We start from the raw sequence: 22,788 nt of genomic DNA, 5'->3' as shown, positions 1-22,788 counted from the left end.
CCATCATCAAAGAAGAAATAGCGAGGCACCTAGAAAAGAATGGTTTGATAATGCAGATGCAGTATGGATTCGTTAAGGGGAAGTTGTGTTTCACAAATTTATTGGATTTCTATGAGGATGTGACTAGTGCGGTAGACAAAGGGGAACCGGAGGATGTGGTGTTTCTCGATTTTCAAAAGGCGTTTGATAAGGTGCCTCATAAAAGGTTGCTTCAGAAGGTTAGGGGGCATGGAGTTGGGGGTAAGGTGTTAGCGTGGATAGAGGATTGGTTGTCTAATAGGAGGCAGAGAGTTGGTATCAATGGGTGCTATTCTGATTGGCGGTTGGTGACTAGTGGAGTGCTGCAGGGATCGGTGCTGGGGCGTCAACTATTTACCATTTATATAGATGATCTGGAGGAGGGGGCTGAGTGTAGGGTAACGAAATTTGCTGATGACACGAAGATGAGTGGAAAAGCAAATTGTGCGGAGGGTGTGGAAAGTCTGCAGAGGGATCTGGATAGGCTGAGCGAGTGGGCGAGGACCTGGCAGATGGAGTATAATGTTAGCAAGTGTGAGGTTATCCACTTTGGCAGGAATAATAGTAGGAGGGATTACTATTTAAAGGGCGAAAAGCTGCAGCATGCTACGGTGCAGAGGGACCTGGGGGTCTTTGTGCATGAGTCACAAAAACCCAGTCAGCAGGTGCAGCAGGTGATCAAGAAGGCGAATGGGATGTTGGCCTTTATCGCGAGGGGGATAGAATATAAAAGTAGGGAGGTCTTGCTGCAACTGTACAGGGCACTGGTGAGGCCGCAGCTGGAGTACTGTGTGCAGTTTTGGTCGTCGCTCTTGCGCAAGGGTATTTTGGCCTTGGAGGGAGTGCAGAGGAGGTTCACTAGGCTGATACCGGAGAAGAGGGGGTTGGACTATGAAAAGAGACTGAATAGACTGGTTGGAGTTTAGAAGGATGAGGGGGGATCTTATAGAGACTTGTAAGATAATGAAAGGGATGGATCGGGTAGAGGTAGAAAGATTCTTCCCGCTCAGAAAGGACAGCAGGACTAGAGGGCACAGCCTCAAGATAAGGGAGGGCAGTTTAGATCGGAGTTGAGGAGGAACTTCTTCACTCAAAGGGTGGTGAATCTCTGGAATTCTCTGCTCATTGAAGTGGTGGAGGCTACCTCGCTAAATATATTTAAGTCACGGGTAGATAGGTTTTTGACAGACAGGGGAATTAAGGGTTATGGGGAGAAAGCGGGAAAGTGGAACTGATCCACTTCAGATCAGCCATGATCTTATTGAATGGCGGGGCAGGCTCGAAGGGCTAGATGGCCTACTCCTGCTCCTATTTCTTACGTTCTTATGTGTTATCAGCCAGAGTAGGTAAAGGAGAACCAGTCAATGTTGTATGTTTGGATTTTCAAAAGGCATTTGATAAGCTGCCACACAAAAGGCTTCTACACAGGACTTAAGCTCATGGTGTTGGAGATAATATTCTGGCATGGATAGAGGCTAATGAACAGGAAGCAGCCAGTATTGACAAGGGGTTGGGAGGCTGAAGTGCATTTGTTTCAATGCGTGGAGTGTAGCAGGTAAGGCAGATGAACTTAGAGCTTGGATTAGTACTCGGAACTACGATGTTGTTGCTATTACAGAGACTTGGTTAAGGGAAGGACAGTTTAACATTCCAGGATACAGATGTTTCAGGTGGGATAGAGGGGGATGTAAAAGGGTGGGGGAGTTGCACTACTGGTTAAAGGAGAATATCACAGCTGTACCCCAGGAGGACGCCTCGGAGGGCTCATACAGTGAGGCAATATGGATAAAGCTCAGGAATAGAATCATAGAACCCTACAGTGCAGAAAGAGGCTCTTCGGCCCATCGAGTCTGCACCGAACACAATCCCACCCAGGCCCTACCCCCATATCCCTACATATTATACCCACTAATCCCTCTAACCTACACATCCCTGGAGACACTCAGGGGTAATTTTAGCATGGCCAATCAACCTAACCCACACATCTTTGGACTGTGGGAGGAAACCGGAGCACCCGGTGGAAACCCATGCAGACACGAGGAGAATGTGCAAACTCCACACAGACAGTGACCCGAGCCAGGAATTGAACCCAGGACCCGGGAGCTGTAAAGCAGCAGTGCTAACCACTGTGCTACCGTGCTGCCCTGATAGGAATAGGAAAAGCATAATCCCAATTTTGGAGGTTTAACTGTAGGCCACCCAACAGCCAGCGGGAGATAAAGGAACAGATATGTAGGCAGATTTTGGCAAGATGGGCAGCACGGTAGCACAGTGGTTAGCACTGCTGCTTCACAGCTCCAGGGTCCTGGGTTCAATTCCTGGCTCGGGTCACTGTCTGTGTGGAGTTTGCACATTCTCCCTGTGTCTGTGTGGGTTTCCTCCGGGTGCTCCGTTTTTCTCCCACGTTCCAAAGATGTGCAGGTTAGGTTGATTGGCCATACTAAATTGTCCCTTAGTGTCCTGGAATGTGTAGATTAGAGGGATTAGCGGGTAAATATGTGGGGATATGGGGGTAAAGCCTGGGTGGGATTGTGGTCAGGGCAGACTCGATGGGCTGAAGGGCCTCTTTCTGCACTGTAGGGTTTCTATGATTCTATTATATGTAAAAGTAACAGGGTTGTTGAGGTGGGAGACTTTAACTTCCCCTATATTGACTGGGACTGACTTAGTGCTCAGGGCATGGATGGGACAGTTTGTAAGCATCCAGGAGGGTTTCATAAGAACATAAGAACATAAGAAATAGGAGCAGGAGTGGGCCATCTGGCCCTTCGAGCCTGCCCCGCCATTCAATAAGATCATGGCTGATCTGTCGTGGCTCAGTTCCACTTTCCCGCCCTCTCCCCATAACCCTTAATCCCCTCTCTTATCAAAAACCCATCAACCCGCTTCTTAAAAATATTTAGCGAGGCAGCCTCCACCACTTCAACGGGCAGAGAATTCCAGAGATTCACCACCCTTTGAGTGAAGAAGTTCCTCCTCAACTCCGTTCTGAACCGCCCCCCCTTTATCTTGAGGTGGGAGACTTTAACTTCCCCTATATTGACTGGGACAGTATGTAGATAATCCAACTAGGGAAGGGGCCATACCGGACCTGGTATTGGGGAATGAACCCAGCCAGGTGGTCGATGTTTCAGTAGGGGAGCAGTTCGGAAACAGTGACCACAATTCAGTAAGCTTCAAGGTACTGATGGATAAAAGTAAGTGTAGTCCTCAAGTTAAGGTGTTAAACTGGGGGAAGGCTAATTAGAACATAGAAAATAGAACATTACAGCGCAGAACAGGCCCTTCGGCCCACGATGTTGCGCCGACCAGTTAAAAAACAATGACCCTCTAACCTAAACCAATCCCTTTCCATCCATAAACCTATCCACGGATCTCTTAAACGCCCCCAAACTAGGCGCATTTACAACTGCAGCAGGCAGGGCATTCCAATCCCTCACCACCCTCTGGGTAAAGAACCTACCCCTGACATCCGTCCTATAACTACCACCCCTTAATTTAAAGCTATGCCCCCTTGTGCTAGCTTTCTCCAATTACAACAATATTAGACTGGAACTAAAGAATGTAGATTGGGGGCAGATGTTTGAGGGCAAATCAACATCTGGAGTGTGAGAGGCTTTCAAGTGTAAGTTGGTCGGGATTCAGGACCAGCACATTCCTGTAAGGATGAAGGATAAGTATGGCAAGTTTCAGGAACCTTGAATAACGAGAGATATTGTGAGCCTCGTCAAAGAGAAAAAGGAAACATTTATCAAAGCTCAGAGGCTGAGAACACATGAAGCAAGTGTGGAATACAAGGAAAGTAGAAAGAGACTTAAGCAAGGAATCAGAAGGGCTAAAAGGGGTCACAAAAAGTCAAGAGCAAGAGAGTAGCCAGGGAGAGGTTTGGCCCACTCAAGGACAAGGGAGGGAATCTATGTCTGGAGCCAGAGGAAATGGGCAAGGTATTAAATGAGTACTTTGCGTCAGTATTCACCAAAGAGAAGGATTTGGTGGATGATGAGTCTGGGAAAAGATGTGTAGATAGTTTGAGTCATGTTGAGATCAAAAAGGAGGTGGTATTGGGGTTCTTGAGAAACATCAAGGTAGACGAGTCCCCAGGGCCTGATGGGATATACTCTGGAATACTGAGAGAGGCAAGAGAGGAAATTGCTGGGGCCTTGAGAGAAATCTTTGTATCCTCACTGGCTACAGGGGAGGTCCCAGAGGATTAGAGAATAGCCAATGTTGTTCCTTTGTTTAAGAAGGGTAGCAAGAATAATCCAGGTAATTACAGACCAATGAGCCTTACATCAGTGGTAGGGAAATTATTGGAGAGGGTTCTTCGAGACAGGATTTACTCCCATTTGGAAATAAGTGGATGTATTAACAAGAGGCAACGTGGTTTCATGAAGAAGAGGTGGAGCCTCACTAACTTGATCGAGTTTTTTGAGGAAATAACAAAGATAATTGATGAGGATGCAGTGGATGTTGTCTACATGGACTTTGACAAGGTTCCTCATGGCAGACTAGTGCAGAAGGTGAAGTCGCATGGGATCAGAGGTGAGCTGACAAGGTGGATACAGAACTGGCTCGGTCAAAGAGGACAGGGGATGGCAGTGGAAGGGTGAGTTTCTGAATGGAGGGCTGTGACTAGTGACGTTCCTCAGGGATCAGTACTGGGACCTTTGCTGTTTGTAATATATATAAATGATTTGGAGGAAAATATAACTGGTTTGATTCATAATCAACAAAGGTTTGTGGATTTGCGGATAGCGATGAGGACCATCAGAGGATACAGCAGGGTATAGATCGGTTTGATGTTTGGATACAGAGATGGCAACTGGAGTTTAATCCAGACAAATGAGAGATAATGCATTTTGGAAGGTCTAATACAGATAGGAAATATACAATAAATGGCAGAACCCTTAAGACTATTGATAAGCGAAGTGATCTGGGTGTACAGGTACATGGGTCACTAAAAATGGCAATGCAGGTGGAGAAGGTAGTCAAGAAGGCATACGGCATGCTTGCCTTCATCGGGGTACTGAGTTTAAAAATTGGCAAGTCATGTTGCAGCTTTATAGAACCTTAGTCAGGCCACATTTGGAATATAGTGTTCAATTCTGGTCACCACACTACCAGAAGGATGTGGAGGCTTTGGAGAGGGTACAGAAAAGATTTACCAGGATGTTGCCTGGTATGGAGGGCATTAGCTATGAGGAGAGGTTGGAGAAACTTGGTTTGTTCTCACCAGAACGATGGAGGTTGAGGAGAGACCCAATAGAAATCTACAAGATTATGGGAGGCATGGACAGAGTGGATAGTCAGAAGCTTTTTCCCAGGGTGGAAGAGTCAATTACTGGGAGGTATAGATTTAAGGTGCGAGGGCTAATGTTTAAAGGAGATGTACGAGGCAAGTTTTTTTTTACACAGAGGGTGGTGAGTTTCTGGAACTCACTGTCGGGGGAGGTAGTGAATTTTAAGGAGCATCTGGACAAATCCATGAATAGGATGGGAATAGAGGGATATGGTCCCCGGAAGGGTCGGGGGTTTTAGTTCAGTCGGGCAGCACGGTTGGTGCAGGCTTGGAGGGGCCGAAGGGCCTGTTCCTGTGCTGGAATTTTCTTTGTTCTTTATTTGAGTGGGCAGAGATTCGGCAAATGGAATTCAATGTGGGAAAATGTGAGATTGTTGATTTTGGAAGAAAACATGAGAAGGTGGATTGTCATTTAAATGGAGAGAGGCTGCAGAAAGCTGGAGCACAAAGGGACTTGGGAGGATCCTTGTTCCTGAAACCCGGAAAGCTAGCACACAGGGAATTTCAAGGGGCTGGAATATAAAAGTAAAGCAGTGATGCTGCAACTGTACAGAGTACAAGTGAGGCCACATTTACAATAACGTGCTCAGTCTTGGTCCCCTTATTTATATATATTATCATTAGAGGCGATACAGAGGAGGTTTACTGATCCCGGGTATGGAGGGACTGCCACATGAGGAAAGGTTAAACAGGCTGGGTGTGTTAACTCTCTGGAGTTGAGAAGAATGAGAGGGGATATGATTGAGACATCAGATTCTGGGGGGGTTAGACAGGGTCAATGCGGAGAAGGTGTTTCCACTCCTGGGAGAGGGTGGGACCAGAGGGCAGAGTCACAGAATAAGGAGCGGGGGAGGAAAGGGGTGGGGGGGGCTCATTTAAGACGGACTTGAGGAAAAGTTTCCTCTTTCAGAGAGTGGAGAATCTTTGGAGATCTTTCCCGCAGGAAGCTGTGGGGTCTGAGTCCTTGAACCTTTCCAAGGCTGAGATTGAGAAGGTTTTAATGTTGGGGGATTAAGAGAAACAGAAATAAAGCAGGAAAGTGGATTGATTAAATGTTAGATTAGCCAAGATCTTAAATGGCAGATCAGGCTCGAAGGGCTGAATGGCCTCTCTCCTGTTCCTAGTTCTTGCAGTTTAAAGGACTAACACAGCAATGTTCTCACTCTGCCTGTACATTCCAACTGACCTGCTCTCTCTACAGGTAGAGAATGAATATGGTAGTTATTTTACCTGTGATTTTAACTACCTGAGACACCTGCGCGAGGTCATGCGTTCACACCTGGGAGAAGATGTACTGCTCTTCACCACTGATGGGAACCAGATGCAGGAGCTGAAGTGCGGCACATTACAGGGGATCTACGCAACCATCGATTTCGGCACTAGTAAGCATAAATCTTTCACCAGAATACAGTTCCACGCACACTGACTCTCACTGGGATACAGTTCCACACACACTGACTCTCACTGGGGTACAGTCCCACACACACTGACTCTCACTGGGGTACAGTCCCACACACACTGACTCTCACTGGGATACAGTCCCACACACACTGACTCTCACTGGGATACAGTTCCACACACACTGACTCTCACTGGGATACAGTTCCACACACACTGACTCTCACTGGGGTACGTGTCCCACACACACTGACTCTCACTGGGGTACAGTCCCACACACACTGACTCTCACTGGGGTACGTGTCCCACACACACTGACTCTCACTGGGGTACGTGTCCCACACACACTGACTCTCACTGGGGTACAGTCCCACACACACTGACTCTCACTGGGGTACAGTCCCACACACACTGACTCTCACTGGGGTACAGTTCCACACACACTGACTCTCACTGGGGTACAGTCCCACACACACTGACTCTCACTGGGGTACAGTCCCACACACACTGACTCTCACTGGGGTACAGTTCCACACACACTGACTCTCACTGGGATACAGTTCCACACACACTGACTCTCACTGGGATACAGTTCCACACACACTGACTCTCACTGGGGTAATTCTCTCTGAATGGTTGAGTGTTGGTTCTCAGAGTGGAGATTTACCTTCCCTTTGTAGCACTGAGACCAGCAGAGCAATATGAACTGTCAGCCTGGCTCCCCAGTCTGTTCTCCAGCTGGTTTGTACGCCCGTTGTTCCAGTAATTCCTGTCTAACCAAGCTGCAATGTTGCAATGCTGCCTGACATATTCTCAAATCTTACACTGAAAAATAATTCTCCCACTGCCTCCTCAATTTCTCACATTTGTTCATGTATCTACAGTCCATCGTCTAGATCGGATGTTGATTAGTGACGGGGCTCCCGAGCCAGTGGCCCTCAGTGACGGGGCTCCCGAGCCAGTGGCCCTCAGTGACGGGGTTCCCGAGCCAGTGGCCCTCAGTGACGGGGTTCCCGAGCCAGTGGCCCTCAGTGACGGGGTTCCCGAGCCAGTGGCCCTCAGTGACGGGGTTCCCGAGCCAGTGGCCCTCAGTGACGGGGTTCCCGAGCCAGTGGCCCTCAGTGACGGGGTTCTCGTTGCTGCTCCCTGGGCATCTTTGATTTAATCTTTTTGTTTTCTGATTCCACAGCTGATGATGTCAATGGCTCATTTAGACTCCAAAGACTGTTTGAACCCAAAGGCCCATTGGTGAGTGGGGTCGGGTGGGTTCTGGGTGGGTGGGAGGACTCCAGGAAGTAGAAGATGCAATGGGCTCTCAGTGGGAGGGTGGGGGTGGATGGGCTGTGGGTGGGGAGGGGGTGGATGGGCTCTGGGTGGGGAGGGGGTGGATGGGCTCTGGGTGGGGAGGGGTGGATGGGCTGTGGGTGGGGAGGGGTGGATGGGCTGTGGGTGGGGAGGGGGTGGATGGGCTGTGGGTGGGGAGGGGGTGGATGGGCTGTGGGTGGGGAGGGGGTGGATGGGCTGTGGGTGGGGAGGGGTGGTTGGGCTCTGGGTGGGTGGGGGGTGGATGGGCTGTGGGTGGGGAGGGGTGGATGGGCTCAGTGAGTGTGTTGTGATAGACACAGGATGGGGGAATGGGTTAGTTGGTGACGGCCTTGGTGAAGGGCTTGGGGGGTGAGTGGGTGATGGGGATTGGGGGGGGTGAGTGGGTGATGGGGATTGGGGGGGTGAGTGGGTGATGGGGATTGGGGGGGGTGAGTGGGTGATGGGGATTGGGGGGGTGAGTGGGTGATGGGGATTGGGGGGGTGAGTGGGTGATGGGGATTGGGGGGGTGAGTGGGTGATGGGGATTGGGGGGGTGAGTGGGTGATGGGGATTGGGGGGGTGAGTGGGTGATGGGGATTGGGGGGGTGAGTGGGTGATGGGGATTGGGGGGGTGAGTGGGTGATGGGGATTGGGGGGGTGATGGGGGTTGGGGAGGTGAGTGGGTGAGTGGGTGATGGGGGTTGGGGGGTGAATGGGTGATGGGGGTTGGGGGGTGAGTGGGTGATGGGGTGGGGGTGAGTGGGTGATGGGGGTTGGGGGGTGAATGGGTGATGGGGATTGCAGGGTGAGTGGGTGATGGGGGTTGGGGAGGTGTGGGGGTGATGGGGGTTGGGGAGGTGTGGGGGTGATGGGGGTTGGGGAGGTGTGGGGGTGATGGGGGTTGGGGAGGTGTGGGGGGGTGTGTGGGGGAAGGTGGGGGGTGTTGGGGATATTCTGCTGGTGGGGGGGTTGGGTGAAGAGGGAGGGTCCCAGGGTTCGGGGTTTGCCAGTGTGGGGAATGGGCAGGTTAATCTGGTGAGTTTGTTAATGACCCGAACAGTTTCTTGCTGTGTTGAAGGTGAACTCGGAGTTCTATGTGGGGTGGCTCGATTACTGGGGAGTGGAGCATTCCGTTGTTCCAACTGAAAATGCCACCAGAATGCTGGAGGATATGTTACAGATCGGAGCCAGTGTGAATATGTAAGCAAATTTACCACCGCCCCTCGGAACTCTCCGCTATCTCGGGCTGTTCTTGTTCTGTCGTTCCAACTCTCGTTCGCACCATCAGCAACTGCATCTTTCCCTTCACCACCCCTCTCCCCTCCCCGCCACCCCTCAACTCCCCTCCCCTCCCCCCTCAACTCCCCTCCCCCCTCAACTCCCCTCCCCTCCCCCCTCAACTCCCCTCTCGCTCCACCATCACGTCTCTCTCTCCACCCCCTCTCTCTCCATCCCTGCATCTCTCTCCACTCGCCCCTCTCCACCCATCCTCTCGATCTCTGTGACTCTCCACCCCCACATCTCTCTCTCCACGCCTGCGTCTCTCTCCACACCCCCCCCTCCACTCCTCTGTCTCTCTCTCTCCCCTCCCTCCTCTCCCCTCCCTCCTCCTCCTGCACTCTCTGTCACTGATTCTCTGTGGTGGGGGGAGGTATTGGCTGACTGTCGGTGGACATTAAGAATGAGTTTGTTCTGTGTTATTTTTCAGGTACATGTTTGAAGGCGGCACTAATTTTGGATACTGGAATGGTGAGTCTGGAACGGTGTGGATGATTCCCGGGAAGGGGGTTTGTATAATTGCTGCAGTTTGCAGGAATGGGAAACAGGCTGACTGGGGCAAAGTCCCTCTTCACGGCTGTCAGGAGAAAAATGTGTAATCCTCAGTTGGGGAAGATGGAATTTCATTGATTTATTTGAAAGGGATTCTGTGAAGATGGAGCAAAGTTTTAGCAAACTCATTACCGGGACGGTGAGAAGAGAGATTGTGTCGACTGGGCCTGTATTCACTGAAATGTGTAAAACTCACAGGCAGTGACTCCTGGATCCTGAATATTTGCTGTGTGAAGAATTTCCTCCTGTGTCTCTCGTGCTGCTTTTGCTATTTAATTTAAATCTGTGTCCTTTTGTTCTCGATCTTTCCAATAACAGGAACGGTTTCTCTCTGTCCACTCTGCCAGCCCTGCATGATTTTGAGAATCTTTATCAAATATCCTCTCAACCTTCTCCTCCAGGGTAAACAGTCCCAACCTATCTTCACAGCTGAAGTCTAAAGTTCCTCATTCCAGGGATTATTTTTATGGATCATTTCCCAATGATTTCACATCCTTCTTAAAGTATGACACCCAGAACCGTTGACAATACTCCAACTCAAACTGAGCTAATGCTTCATATAAATTCACCACATCCTCCTTGCTCTTGTACTCTGTCTCCAATAACACTGTATCTTTTATTCACCGCCTCTCCACCTGTCCTGCTACCTTCATTGATTTATGCACTTAGACAGGCAGATCCCTCTGCTCCCGCACCCCTTTAAATTTCATTTGCCATCCATCTGCCACTTCACCAACTTGTTGATGTCCTTTTGAAGATCAACATTCTCCTCCTCACACTTCACAATATTGCCAAGCTTAGTGTAATTTGTAAGTTTTGAAATGGCATCCTGTACATCAAGGTGTAGATCATTATTACATACACCAGGAAAAGAAGGCTCCCGATAGTGACGCCTGGGGAACAGCACTACACCCCGAGTCTAAATAATAGATAGAGGTACCAGAAAAGCTGGCTATGCTTAGAGTGGATAAGTCTCCTGATGCGGATGGTTTTATCCCAGATTGAAGGAAGTGGGAATGAAGACAGCGAAAGGACTTATCATAATCTTCCCAAGATACGGGGGGGCAGTGCCAGAGGATTGGGGAGTGGGCGATGTGTCACCCTTATTCAACAAGAGGTGACATTCCTTGTAACTACAGACTGATCAGTTTAACACAGAACATAGAACACTACAGCACAAACAGGCCCTTCAGCCCACAAGTTGCGCCGATCATATCCCTACCTACCAGGCCTATCTATAACCCTCAATCCCATTAAATCCCATGTACTCATCCAGAAGTCTCTTAAAAGACCCCAGTGAGTTCGCCTCCACCACCACCGACGGCAGCCGATTCCACTCACTCACCACCCTCTGAGTGAAAAACTTACCCCTGACATCTCCTCTGTACCTGCTCCCCAGCACCTTAAACCTGTGTCCTCTCGTAGTGACCATTTCAGCCCTGGGAAATAGCCTCTGAGAATCCAACCGGTCTATACCTCTCAACGTTTTATAAACCTCTATCAGGTCGCCTCTCAACCTTGGTCTCTCCAGGGAGAAGAGACCTAACTCCCTCAACCTATCCTCATAAGGCATGCCTCCCAATCCAAGTAACATCCTTGTAAATCTCCTCTGCACCCTCTCAATAGCTTCCACATCCTTCTTGTAGCGAGGCGACCAGAACTGCGCACAGTACTCCAAGTGGGGTCTGACAAGGGTCTTATAAAGTTGCAGCATTATCTCCCGACTATACAAACAAACTTCATTTTATATCACAACTATATGTCATTTTATACAAGTTGATTTGATTTATTATTGTCACATATATTAGTATATAGTGGCAAATATTGTTTATCCCATGCTCCAATGATGCACTGGTTAGGTGGATTGGCCATGCTAAATTCTCTCTCAGTGTATCCGAACAGGAGGTGGAGTGTGGTGACTAGGGGATTTTCACAGTAACTTCATTGCATAAGCCTACTTGTGACTCTAATAAAAACACACGCTATATAGACAAAGCTTACTGTACATAGAACTATCGAACCATGGAACATTACAGCACAGAAACAGGCCTTTTGACCCTTCTTGGCTGTGCAGAACCATTTTTTGCCTAGTCCCACTGACCTGCACCTGGACCATATCCCTCCACACCCCTCTCATCCATGTACCTGTCCAAGTTTCTCTTAAATGTTAAAAGTGACCCCGCATTTACCACTTTATCCGGCAGCTCATTCCACACTCCCACCACTCTCTGTGTGAAGAAACCCCCCTAATATTCCATTTAAACTTTTCCCCCTTCACCCTTATCCCATGTCCTCTGGTTTTTTTCTCCCCTAGACTCAGTGGAAAAATCCTGCTTGCATTCACTCTATCTACACCCATCATAATTTTATACACCTCTATCAAATCTCCCCTCATTCTTCTGCACTCCAGAGAATAAAGTCCTCACCTATTCAATCTCTCTCTGTAACTCAGCTTCTCAAGTCCCAGCAACATCCTTGTGAACCTTCTCTGCACTCTTCCAACCTTATTAATATCCTTCCTGTAATTAGGTGACCAAAACTACACACAATACTCTAAATCTGGCTTCACCAATGTCTTATACAACCTCACATAACATTCCAACTCTTATACTCAATACTTTGATTTATAAAGGCCAACGTACTGAAAGCACTCTTTACAACCCTATCCACCTGTGATGCCACTTTTAGTGAATTATGTATCTGTATTCCCAGATCCCTCTGTTCTACTGCACTCTTCAGAGTCCTACCATTTACCTTGTACGTTCTACCTTGGTTTATCCTTCCAAAGTGCAATACCTCACACTTGTCTGCATTAAATTCCATCTGCCATTTTTCAGCCCATTTTTCTAGTTGGTCCAAATCCCTCTGCAAGCTTTGAAAACCTTCCTCACTGTCCACTACACCTCCAATCTTTGTATCATCAGCAAATTTGCTTATCCAATTTACCACATTATCATCCAGATCATTGATATCGATGACAAACAACAATGGACCCAGCACTGATCCCTGTGGCACTCCACTAGTCACAGGCCTCCACTCAGAGAAGCAATCCTCCACTACCACTCGCTGGCTTCTTCCATTGAACCACTGTCTAATCCAATTTACTACCTCTCCATGTATACCTAGCGACAGAGCCTTCCTAACTAACCTCCCATGCGGGACCTTGTCAGAGGCCTTACTGAAGTCCATGTAGACAACATCCACTGCCTTCCCTTCATCCACTTTCCTGGTAACCTCCTCGAAAATCTCTAATAGATTGGTTAAACATGGCCTGTCACGCACAAAGCCATGTTGACTCTCCCTAATAAGTCCCTGTCCATCCAAGTATTTGTAGATCCTATCTCTTAGTGCTGCTTCCAATAATTTACCTACTACTGACGTTAAACCTACCGGCCTATAATTTCCCGGATTACTTTTTGAGCCTTTTTTAAACAACGGAACAACATGAGCTATCCTCAAATCATCCGGCACCTCACCCGTGGATACTGACATTTTAAATATATCTGCCAGGACCCCTGCAATTTCAACACTAGTCTCATTCAAGATCCGAGGGAATTATCTACTCTGATTTGACTTAAGACAGCAAGCACCTCCTCCCCTTTAATCTGTATAGGTTCCCTACTTGTTTGCCTTATTTCCATAGACTCCATGCCAGTTTCCACAGTAAATACGGATGCAAAAATCCCATTTAATATCCCCTCCGTTTCTTCTGGTTCCCTACATATCCGACCACACTGATCTTCAAGAGGACCAATTTTATTCCTTACTATCCTTTTGCTGTTAATATACCTGTCAAAGCTCTTAGGATTTTCCTTCACCTTGACTGCCAAAGCAACCCCATGTCTTCTTTTAGCACTCCTGATTTCATAAGAACATAAGGAATAGGAGCAGGAGTAGGCCATCTAGCCCCTCGAGCCTGCCCCGCCATTCAATAAGATCATGGCTGATCTGAAGTGGATCAGTTCCACTTTCCCGCCTTCTCCCCATAACCCTTAATTCCCTTGTCTGTCAGAAACCTATCTACCCATGACTTAAACATATTCAACGAGGTAGCCTCCACCACTTCAACGGGCAGAGAATTCCAGAGATTCACCACCCTTTGAGTGAAGAAGTTCCCCCGATCTAAACTGACCCCCGCCTTATTTTGAGGCTGTGCCTCTAGTTCTGGTTTCCTTTCTAAGCGGAAAGAATCTCTCTACCTCTACCCTATCCAGCCCCTTCATTATCTTGTAAGTCTCTATAAGATTCCCCCTCAGCCTTCTAAACTCTAACGAGTACAGGCCCAGTCTATTTAATCTCTCCTCATAAGCTAACACCCTCATCTCCGGTATCAGCCTGGTGAACCTTCTCTGTACTCCCTCCAAGGCCAATATATCCTTCCGCAAGTACGGTGACCAAAACTGCACACAGTACTCCAGTTGCGGCCTCACCAGTACCCTGTACAGTTGCAGCAAGACCTCCCTGCTTTTATATTCTATCCCCCTCGCTATAAAGGCCAGCATCCCATTCGCCTTCTTGATCACCTGCTGCACCTGAAGACTGGGTTTTTGCGACTCATGCACAAGGACCCCCAGGTCCCTCTGCACCGTAGCATGCTGCAGCTTTTCACCATTTAAATAATATTCCATCCTACTATTACTTCTTCCAAAGTGGATAATCTCACATTTGCTAACGTTATACTCTATCACCAGGTCCTCGCCCACTCGCTCAGCCTATCCAGATCTCTCTGCAGGCTTTCCGCACCTTCCACATAATTTGCTTTTCCACTCATCTTCGTGTCACCAGCAAATTTTGTCACCCTACACTCAGCCCCCTCCTCCAGATCGTCTGTGTAAATGGTAAACAGTTGAGGCCCCAGCACCGATCCCTGCGGCACTCGACTAGTCACCAACTGCCAACCAGAAAAGCACCCATTGATACCAACTCTCTGCTTCCTGTTAGATAGCCAATCCTCTATCCACGCTAACACTTTACCCCCAACTCCATGCACCCTAACCTTCTGCAGCAACCTTTTGTGAGGCACCTTATCGAACGCCTTCTGAAAATCTAAAAACACCACATCCATCGGTTCCCCTCTGTCTACCGCACTAATCACATCCTCATAGAAATCCAATAAATTCACCAAACACGACTTCCCCGTCACAAATCCATGCTGCGTCTGTTTGATCAAACCGTTCTTGTCTCGGTGTCTTGCTATTTCTTCTTTTATGATGGATTCTAGCAATTTCCCAACAATGCACATTAAGCTAACCGGGCTGTAGTTACCCTTCTTAAGCAGTTGCCCACATGCGGCAATTTTTTCACACAGAGGGTGGTGAGTGTCTGAAACAAGCTGCCAGAGGCAGTAGTAGAGACGGGTACAGTTTGTCTTTTAAAAAGCATTTAGACAGGTACATGGGTGTTACAATGTAGATTTGCTGATGTTGGACTGAGGTGGGCACAGTAAGTTGTCTCACAACACCAGGTTAAAGTCCAAAAGGTTTATTTGGCAGCACAAGCTTTTAGAGTGATGCCCCATCATCAGGTGAGTGAGGAGTTGGGTTCACAAACAGCCTAGAACCAATCCGTCCTCGTGTATGGAACTTGGCTCAGTGACTCTGCATTGTCGTGTTTCTTGAAGGCCGTCTTGGCTTCAACTGGGATCTTGGGTTCATGTCACACTATCTGTAACCCCCACGACTTATCTGGACTTGCAAAATCTCATTGTGTCCTGGCTGGAGATAATACACATCTCTTTAACCTGCGCTTAACCCTCTCTTCACTCGCATTCTGTATCTGTAAAGACTTGATTACCTGTTAAGACTTACATTCCAACCATTATCTTGTAATTGAGTTTGTGTCTATCTTTGCTCTGTTTGTGAACCAAATCCTCCACTCACCCGATGAAGGGGCAGCAGTCTGAAAGCTCGTGATTCCAAATAAACCTGTTGGACTTTAACCTGGTGTTGTGAGACTTCTTATAATGGGTATTATAAAGTGGAGGTTGATCCCCCGCTCTGAGAAACACCCAAAGAGTTGTCTCTCGCCCTATAATCTGTAAAAGGTGTATGTGAATTGATGTGAACCGCTCTTCAGCAACCCCTATTGGTTAAATCAAAACAAATCTCCCTCACTCTCTAAAATCAACACATAACAATTTATTTAACTACCACTGAGCAAATTAACTAAACTATTAACAAACCGAATAAAACAAGATTCTGATGGTAAACCGTTCCAATAAATACAATTCTCACTCATTACCAAAATAGAATTTAGTCACTCTCTAAACTACAACCAGGTTTTATGTTTTCTGGAATATTCTGGGCCTTCTCTGTTGATTTTTCTTTGTCTGGAATTTCTTTCTTCTTTGGTACCTTTGCTTTCCAGATGGTACTTTCTCTAAGACACAGATGAAGCTATGAGAGGCAGCGATTCTCTCTCTCTATCTCGAAAGCTGAGCGCTTTTAGCTCTGGCAGGTGGCAGTTATTCATTCTCTCCTTTTATATCCATGCTGACAAATCAAGATTTCCAATAATAGGATTGGTTCGAGGCTGCCAGAACCATCAGATTTAAATTTAATACTTGGTATCGAAATGCCTGATTCAAATTGATTGGTTAAATTCAAAAGCCTGTTGACTTGATAATATTGCTGCTTGGCCTTTTGATATTAATGTTTCAGTCTGGGCTCTCTGTCTACCTGCACTTCAAATCGCTAATCAGAGAAAAGACATCACCTTTTAACTTCCCACCTCCCAATTTACAATTATTCAACCCAACTCCGCAACAATGGGTAAGAGGGGTACAGAGGGATCTGGTCAAACGCGGACAATTGGGACTAGTTTAGGGATATTTAGAAAAAGAAGGTGGCATGGACAAGTTCAACCAAAAGGCCTGTTTCCATGCTGTAAACCTCTGTGACTTTATAACTTAATATGAGGTAGATCCATTCTGAAGTCTGATGGCAGCAGGGAAGAAGCTGTTTTTGAGTCAGTTGGTAGGTGTTCTCAGACTTCTGTATCTTTTTCCTGATGGAAGAAGGTGGAAGAGAGAATGTCCGGGGTGCCTGGGGTCCTTAATTGTACTGGCTGCTTTTCTGAGGGGCAGGAAGTGTAGACAGTCAGTGGCTGCGAGGCTGGTTTGTGTGATGGACTAAGCTTCGTTCATGACTCTTTGTAGTTCCTTGCGGTCTTGGGCAGAGCAGGAGCCCATACCAAGCTGTGATACAACCTGAAAGGATGCTTTCTATGGTGCATCTGTAAAAGTTGGAGAGAGTTGTAGCGGGCATGCCAAATTTCCTTAATCTTCTGAGAAAGTAGAGGTGTTGGTGGGGCTTTCTTAACTATAGTGTCGGCATGGGGGGGACCCGGACAGGTTGTTGGAGATCTGGACACCTAGAAACTTGAAGCTTTCAATCATTTCTACTTTGTCCCCATTGATGTAGACAGGGGCATGTTCTCCTTTACACTTCCTGAAGTCGATGACAATCTCCTTTGTTTTGTTGAGATTGAGGGAGAGATTATTGTTCTGCACCAGTTCACCAGATTCTCTATCTCATTCCTGTACTCTGTCTCATCATTGTTTGAGATCAGACCCGTTGTGATGGTGTCAGCAAACTTGAAAATCGAATTGGAGGGGAATTTGGTCACACAGTCACAGGTGTATAAGGAGTATTGTAGGGGGCTGTGAACACAGCCTTGTGGGGCACTGGTGTTGAGGATGATCGTGGAGGAGGTGTTGTTGCCGATCCTTACTGACTGCCGTCTTTGGATAGGAAGTCAGGTTGGGTTTTTAAAACAATGGAATGTTTTGTAGTGTAGATTCAGGAAAATGATTCCCTCTGGTGAGTGGCTCCATAACCGGGGATTATCGATTCCAAATCACTGGGAAAACAGTGTGGGGAGATGAAAATTTTTTCATTTAGAGTCATAGAGGTTTACAGCATGGAAAAAGGCCCTTCGGCCCAACTTGCCCATGCCGCCCTTTTTTTAGTCCTAAACTAATCCCAATTGCCCACATTTGGCCCATATCCCTCTGTGCCCGTTATACCCATGTAACTAAACACTTTTTAAAAGACAAAATTGTACCTGCCTCTACTACTACCTTTGGCAGCTTATTCCAGACACTCACCATCCTCCAGTTTGAAAAACAACTCTCTACAACAGCCCTCTGGCTTCTGTCAAGAAGCCAATTTTGTATCCATTTAGATACCTCACCCTGGATTTAACCTTATGCAACAACCTACCATGCGGTACCTTATCAAAGGCCTTGTTAAAGTCCATGTAGACAACATCAACTGCACTGCCCTCATCTACCTTCTTGGTTACCCCTTCAAAAAACTCAATCAAATTCAAGAGACGTGATTTTCCATTCACAAAGCCATGCTGACTGTCCCTAATCAGTTATTGCGTCTCTAAATGCCCATAGATCCTGTCTCTCAAAATACCTTCCAACAATTTACCCACCACAGATGTGAGGCTCACTGGCCTGTAGTTCCCAGGCTTTTCCCTGCAGCCCTTTTGAAACAAAGACACAACATTTGCCACTCTCCAATCTTCAGGCACCTCACCCGTGACTATCGATGATTCAAATATCTTGGTTAGGGGACCCGCAACTTCCTTCCTGGCCTCCCACAATGTCCTGATTTGAGCTGATTTGATAAAGAATTAAAAAATGGATTGAACTGGTGCCAGAGAATGTGCAGCTTATAGACTTGTGACTGAAGATTGATGTCTGTCACAGTGCCGGCACCAGAGGCTGAATGGTCTCCTTTGTGACACTCATGTTTTGTAATGTGAATGTGCAACAGTGAGTGTGAGTGCGCGTGCGTGCGTGTGTGTATTTGTGTGAGTGCACGGGGGTGAGTGAATGGAGAGAGCTGGGGGTTGATGGAGGAAACATTGTCAAGATGTTAACTAATTCCTCCCTTGTAGGTGCTGACTACAACACCAAGTATCGGCCAATCATCACCAGTTATGATTACAATGCCCCCCTGTCTGAAGCAGGAGATCCAACAGAGAAGTATTACGCACTGCGAGGAGTGATCAGTAAGGTACAGCTCAGTGACACTCGCTCACACACAATCCCAGGGAGGGATCACTGGGGTCTCTAGACAGGCTGAGTGTGAGGCATTGTAGCTGTGGGGAGTTTGAGGAGAGAGGATGTGATGATGCGATGGGGATAATGAGAATTGAGGTTTCAAAGCCTGTTACACAAAAGAGATTTCAAATGTGACCATTACTGTCAATCAGGAAAAGTGACACAGATTTCTGCAGAGCAAGATCCCACCAGCACCAATGGCTGCATTCACAGTTAACCGGCTGTTTCAGTAAGAATGTGACTCAGTGCGTTAGCTCCTCACAACTGGCTCAGTTCACAATCTCATCCCAAAATCTGCCGATCCAACTGTGCAGCACAGCACTCCCTCAGCACTGACCCTCTGACAGTGCGGCACTCCCTCAGTACTGACCCTCTGACAGTGCGGCACTCCCTCAGCACTGACCCTCTGACAGTGCGGCACTCCCTCAGCACTGACCCTCTGACAGTGCGGCACTCCCTCAGCACTGACCCTCTGACAGTGCGGCACTCCCTCAGCACTGACCCTCTGACAGTGCGGCACTCCCTCAGCACTGACCCTCTGACAGTGCGGCACTCCCTCAGCACTGACCCTCTGACAGTGCGGCACTCCCTCAGCACTGACCCTCTGACAGTGCGGCACTCCCTCAGCACTGACCCTCTGACAGTGCGGCACTCCCTCAGCACTGACCCTCTGACAGTGCGGCACTCCCTCAGCACTGACCCTCTGACAGTGCGGCACTCCCTCAGCACTGACCCTCTGACAGTGCGGCACTCCCTCAGCACTGACCCTCTGACAGTGCGGCACTCCCTCAGCACTGACCCTCTGACAGTGCGGCACTCCCTCAGCACTGACCCTCTGACAGTGCGGCACTCCCTCAGCACTGACCCTCTGACAGTGCGGCACTCCCTCAGCACTGACCCTCTGACAGTGCGGCACTCCCTCAGCACTGACCCTCTGACAGTGCGGCACTCCCTCAGCACTGACCCTCTGACAGTGCGGCACTCCCTCAGCACTGACCCTCTGACAGTGCGGCACTCCCTCAGCACTGACCCTCTGACAGTGCGGCACTCCCTCAGCACTGACCCTCTGACAGTGCGGCACTCCCTCAGCACTGACCCTCTGACAGTGCGGCACTCCCTCAGCACTGACCCTCTGACAGTGCGGCACTCCCTCAGCACTGACCCTCTGACAGTGCGGCACTCCCTCAGCACTGACCCTCTGACAGTGCGGCACTCCCTCAGCACTGACCCTCTGACAGTGCGGCACTCCCTCAGCACTGACCCTCTGACAGTGCGGCACTCCCTCAGCACTGACCCTCTGACAGTGCGGCACTCCCTCAGCACTGACCCTCTGACAGTGCGGCACTCCCTCAGCACTGACCCTCTGACAGTGCGGCACTCCCTCAGCACTGACCCTCTGACAGTGCGGCACTCCCTCAGCACTGACCCTCTGACAGTGCGGCACTCCCTCAGCACTGACCCTCTGACAGTGCGGCACTCCCTCAGCACTGACCCTCTGACAGTGCGGCACTCCCTCAGCACTGACCCTCTGACAGTGCGGCACTCCCTCAGCACTGACCCTCTGACAGTGCGGCACTCCCTCAGCACTGACCCTCTGACAGTGCGGCACTCCCTCAGCACTGACCCTCTGACAGTGCGGCACTCCCTCAGCACTGACCCTCTGACAGTGCGGCACTCCCTCAGCACTGACCCTCTGACAGTGCGGCACTCCCTCAGCACTGACCCTCTGACAGTGCGGCACTCCCTCAGCACTGACCCTCTGACAGTGCGGCACTCCCTCAGCACTGACCCTCTGACAGTGCGGCACTCCCTCAGCACTGACCCTCTGACAGTGCGGCACTCCCTCAGCACTGACCCTCTGACAGTGCGGCACTCCCACAGCACTGACCCTCTGACAGTGCGGCTCTCCCTCTGCACTGACCCTCTGTCAGTGCGGCTCTCCCTCAGCACTGACCCTCTGACAGTGCGGCGCTCCCTCGGCACTGAACTGAGAATTTCAGCACAGATTTCATTTGAGATTATGAGGGGCAGGGACAGAGTGGACAGTCAGAAGCTATTTCCCCAGGGTGGACGAGTCAATAACTAGGGGGCACAGGTTTAATGTGCGGGGAGGGAAGGTTTAAAGGAGATGTAAGAACATAAGAAATAGGAGCAGGAGTAGGCCATCTAGCCCTTCGAGCCTGCCCCGCCATTCAATAAGATCATGGCTGATCTGTCGTGGCTCAGTTCCACTTTCCCGCCCTCTCCCCATAACCCTTAATCCCTTCTCTTATCAAAAACCCATCAACCCGCTTCTTAAAAATATTTAGCGAGGCAGCCTCCACCACTTCAACGGGCAGAGAATTCCAGAGATTCACCACCCTTTGAGTGAAGAAGTTCCTCCTCAACTCCGTTCTAAACCGCCTCCCCTTTATCTTGAGGCTGTGCCCCCTAGTCCTACTGTCTTTTTTGAGCGGGAAGAGTCTCTCCACCTCTATCCTATCCATCCCATTCATCATCTTATACGTCTCAATGAGATCTCCCCTCATTCTTCTAAACTCTAACGAGTACAAGCCTAGTTTATTCAGCCTCTCCTCATAGCTCAACCCCCTCAACTCCGGTATCAGCCTAGTAAACCTCCTCTGCACTCCCTCCAGGGCCAAAATATCCTTGCGCAGGTGCGGCGCCCAAAACTGCACACAGTACTCCAGCTGCGGCCTCACCAATGCCCTATACAGCTGCAGCAAGACCTCCCTACTTTTATATTCAATCCCCCTCGCTATGAAGGCCAGCATCCCATTCGCCTTCCTGACCACCTGCTGCACCTGCAAGCTGGGTTTTTGCGATTCATGCACAAGGACCCCAAGGTCCCTCTGCATTTTTTACACAGTGTGGTGGGTGTCTGGAACCCATTGCCGGGGGAGGTAGTGGAAGTGGATACGGTAGTGAATTTTAAGGAGCATCTTGATAAATACACGAATAGGATGGGAATAGAGGGATATGGTCCCCGGAAGGGTAGGGGGTTTTAGTTCAGTCGGGCAGCATGGTCGGTGCAGGCTTGGAGGGGCCGAAGGGCCTGTTCCTGTGCTGGAATTTTCTTTGTTCTTTGAATCCACAATATTCTGACTAAAAGTGAGAGCAACATTTGAGCTAAGTCTACTCTTTGTACACTCTGACTCTCCAATCCACCACTCCTCATTGCAATGTAGTGAGACAATTTAGCTTTACTCTGTATCTAACCCCGTGCTGTACCTGTCCTGGGAGTGTTTGATGGGGACAGTGTAGAGGGAGCTTTACTCTGTATCTAACCCCGTGCTGTACCTGTCCTGGGAGTGTTTGATGGGGGGACAGTGTAGAGAGAGCTTTACTCTGTATCTAACCCCGTGCTGTACCTGTCCTGGGAGTGTTTGATGGGGGGACAGTGTAGAGGGAGCTTTACTCTGTATCTAACCCCGTGCTGTACCTGTCCTGGGAGTGTTTGATGGGGACAGTGTAGAGGGAGCTTTACTCTGTATCTAACCCCGTGCTGTACCTGTCCTGGGAGTGTTTGATGGGGACAGTGTAGAGGGAGCTTTACTCTGTATCTAACCCCGTGCTGTACCTGTCCTGGGAGTGTTTGATGGGGGGACAGTGTAGAGAGAGCTTTACTCTGTATCTAACCCCGTGCTGTACCTGTCCTGGGAGTGTTTGATGGGGCGACAGTGTAGAGGGAGCTTTACTCTGTATCTAACCCCGTGCTGTACCTGTCCTGGGAGTGTTTGATGGGGGACAGAGTAGAGGGAGCTTTACTCTGTATCTAACCCCGTGCTGTACCTGTCCTGGGAGTGTTTGATGGGGCGACAGTGTAGAGGGAGCTTTACTCTGTATCTAACCCCGTGCTGTA

At 48.9% G+C, this 22,788-nt stretch overlaps 1 protein-coding gene across 2 annotated transcripts in view; it reads left to right on the top strand.

Annotated features, from left to right (window-relative positions):
* Positions 1–22,788, top strand: part of glb1l (galactosidase, beta 1-like) — a 60,554-nt gene that overhangs the window by 5,867 nt on the left and 31,899 nt on the right. Inside the window, exons 6-10 of one of the 2 annotated variants that reach the window (XM_080199637.1) lie at positions 6,519–6,699; positions 7,905–7,963; positions 9,099–9,220; positions 9,729–9,769; positions 18,761–18,879. In XM_080199637.1, coding sequence (XP_080055763.1) covers positions 6,519–6,699; positions 7,905–7,963; positions 9,099–9,220; positions 9,729–9,769; positions 18,761–18,879 — 522 coding nt within the window. Of the gene's footprint in view, positions 1–6,518; positions 6,700–7,904; positions 7,964–9,080; positions 9,221–9,728; positions 9,770–18,760; positions 18,880–22,788 lie in introns of both variants that reach the window. The other variant, XM_080199636.1, reaches the window with a different exon arrangement.

This window comes from Carcharhinus amblyrhynchos, chromosome 11 (assembly GCF_965287045.1).
Source record: "Carcharhinus amblyrhynchos chromosome 11, sCarAmb.v2.hapA, whole genome shotgun sequence".
NCBI lineage: Eukaryota > Metazoa > Chordata > Chondrichthyes > Carcharhiniformes > Carcharhinidae > Carcharhinus > Carcharhinus amblyrhynchos.
The sequence above is the reverse complement of the archived record's forward strand: the minus strand, read 5'-3'. Positions and strand labels throughout refer to the sequence as shown.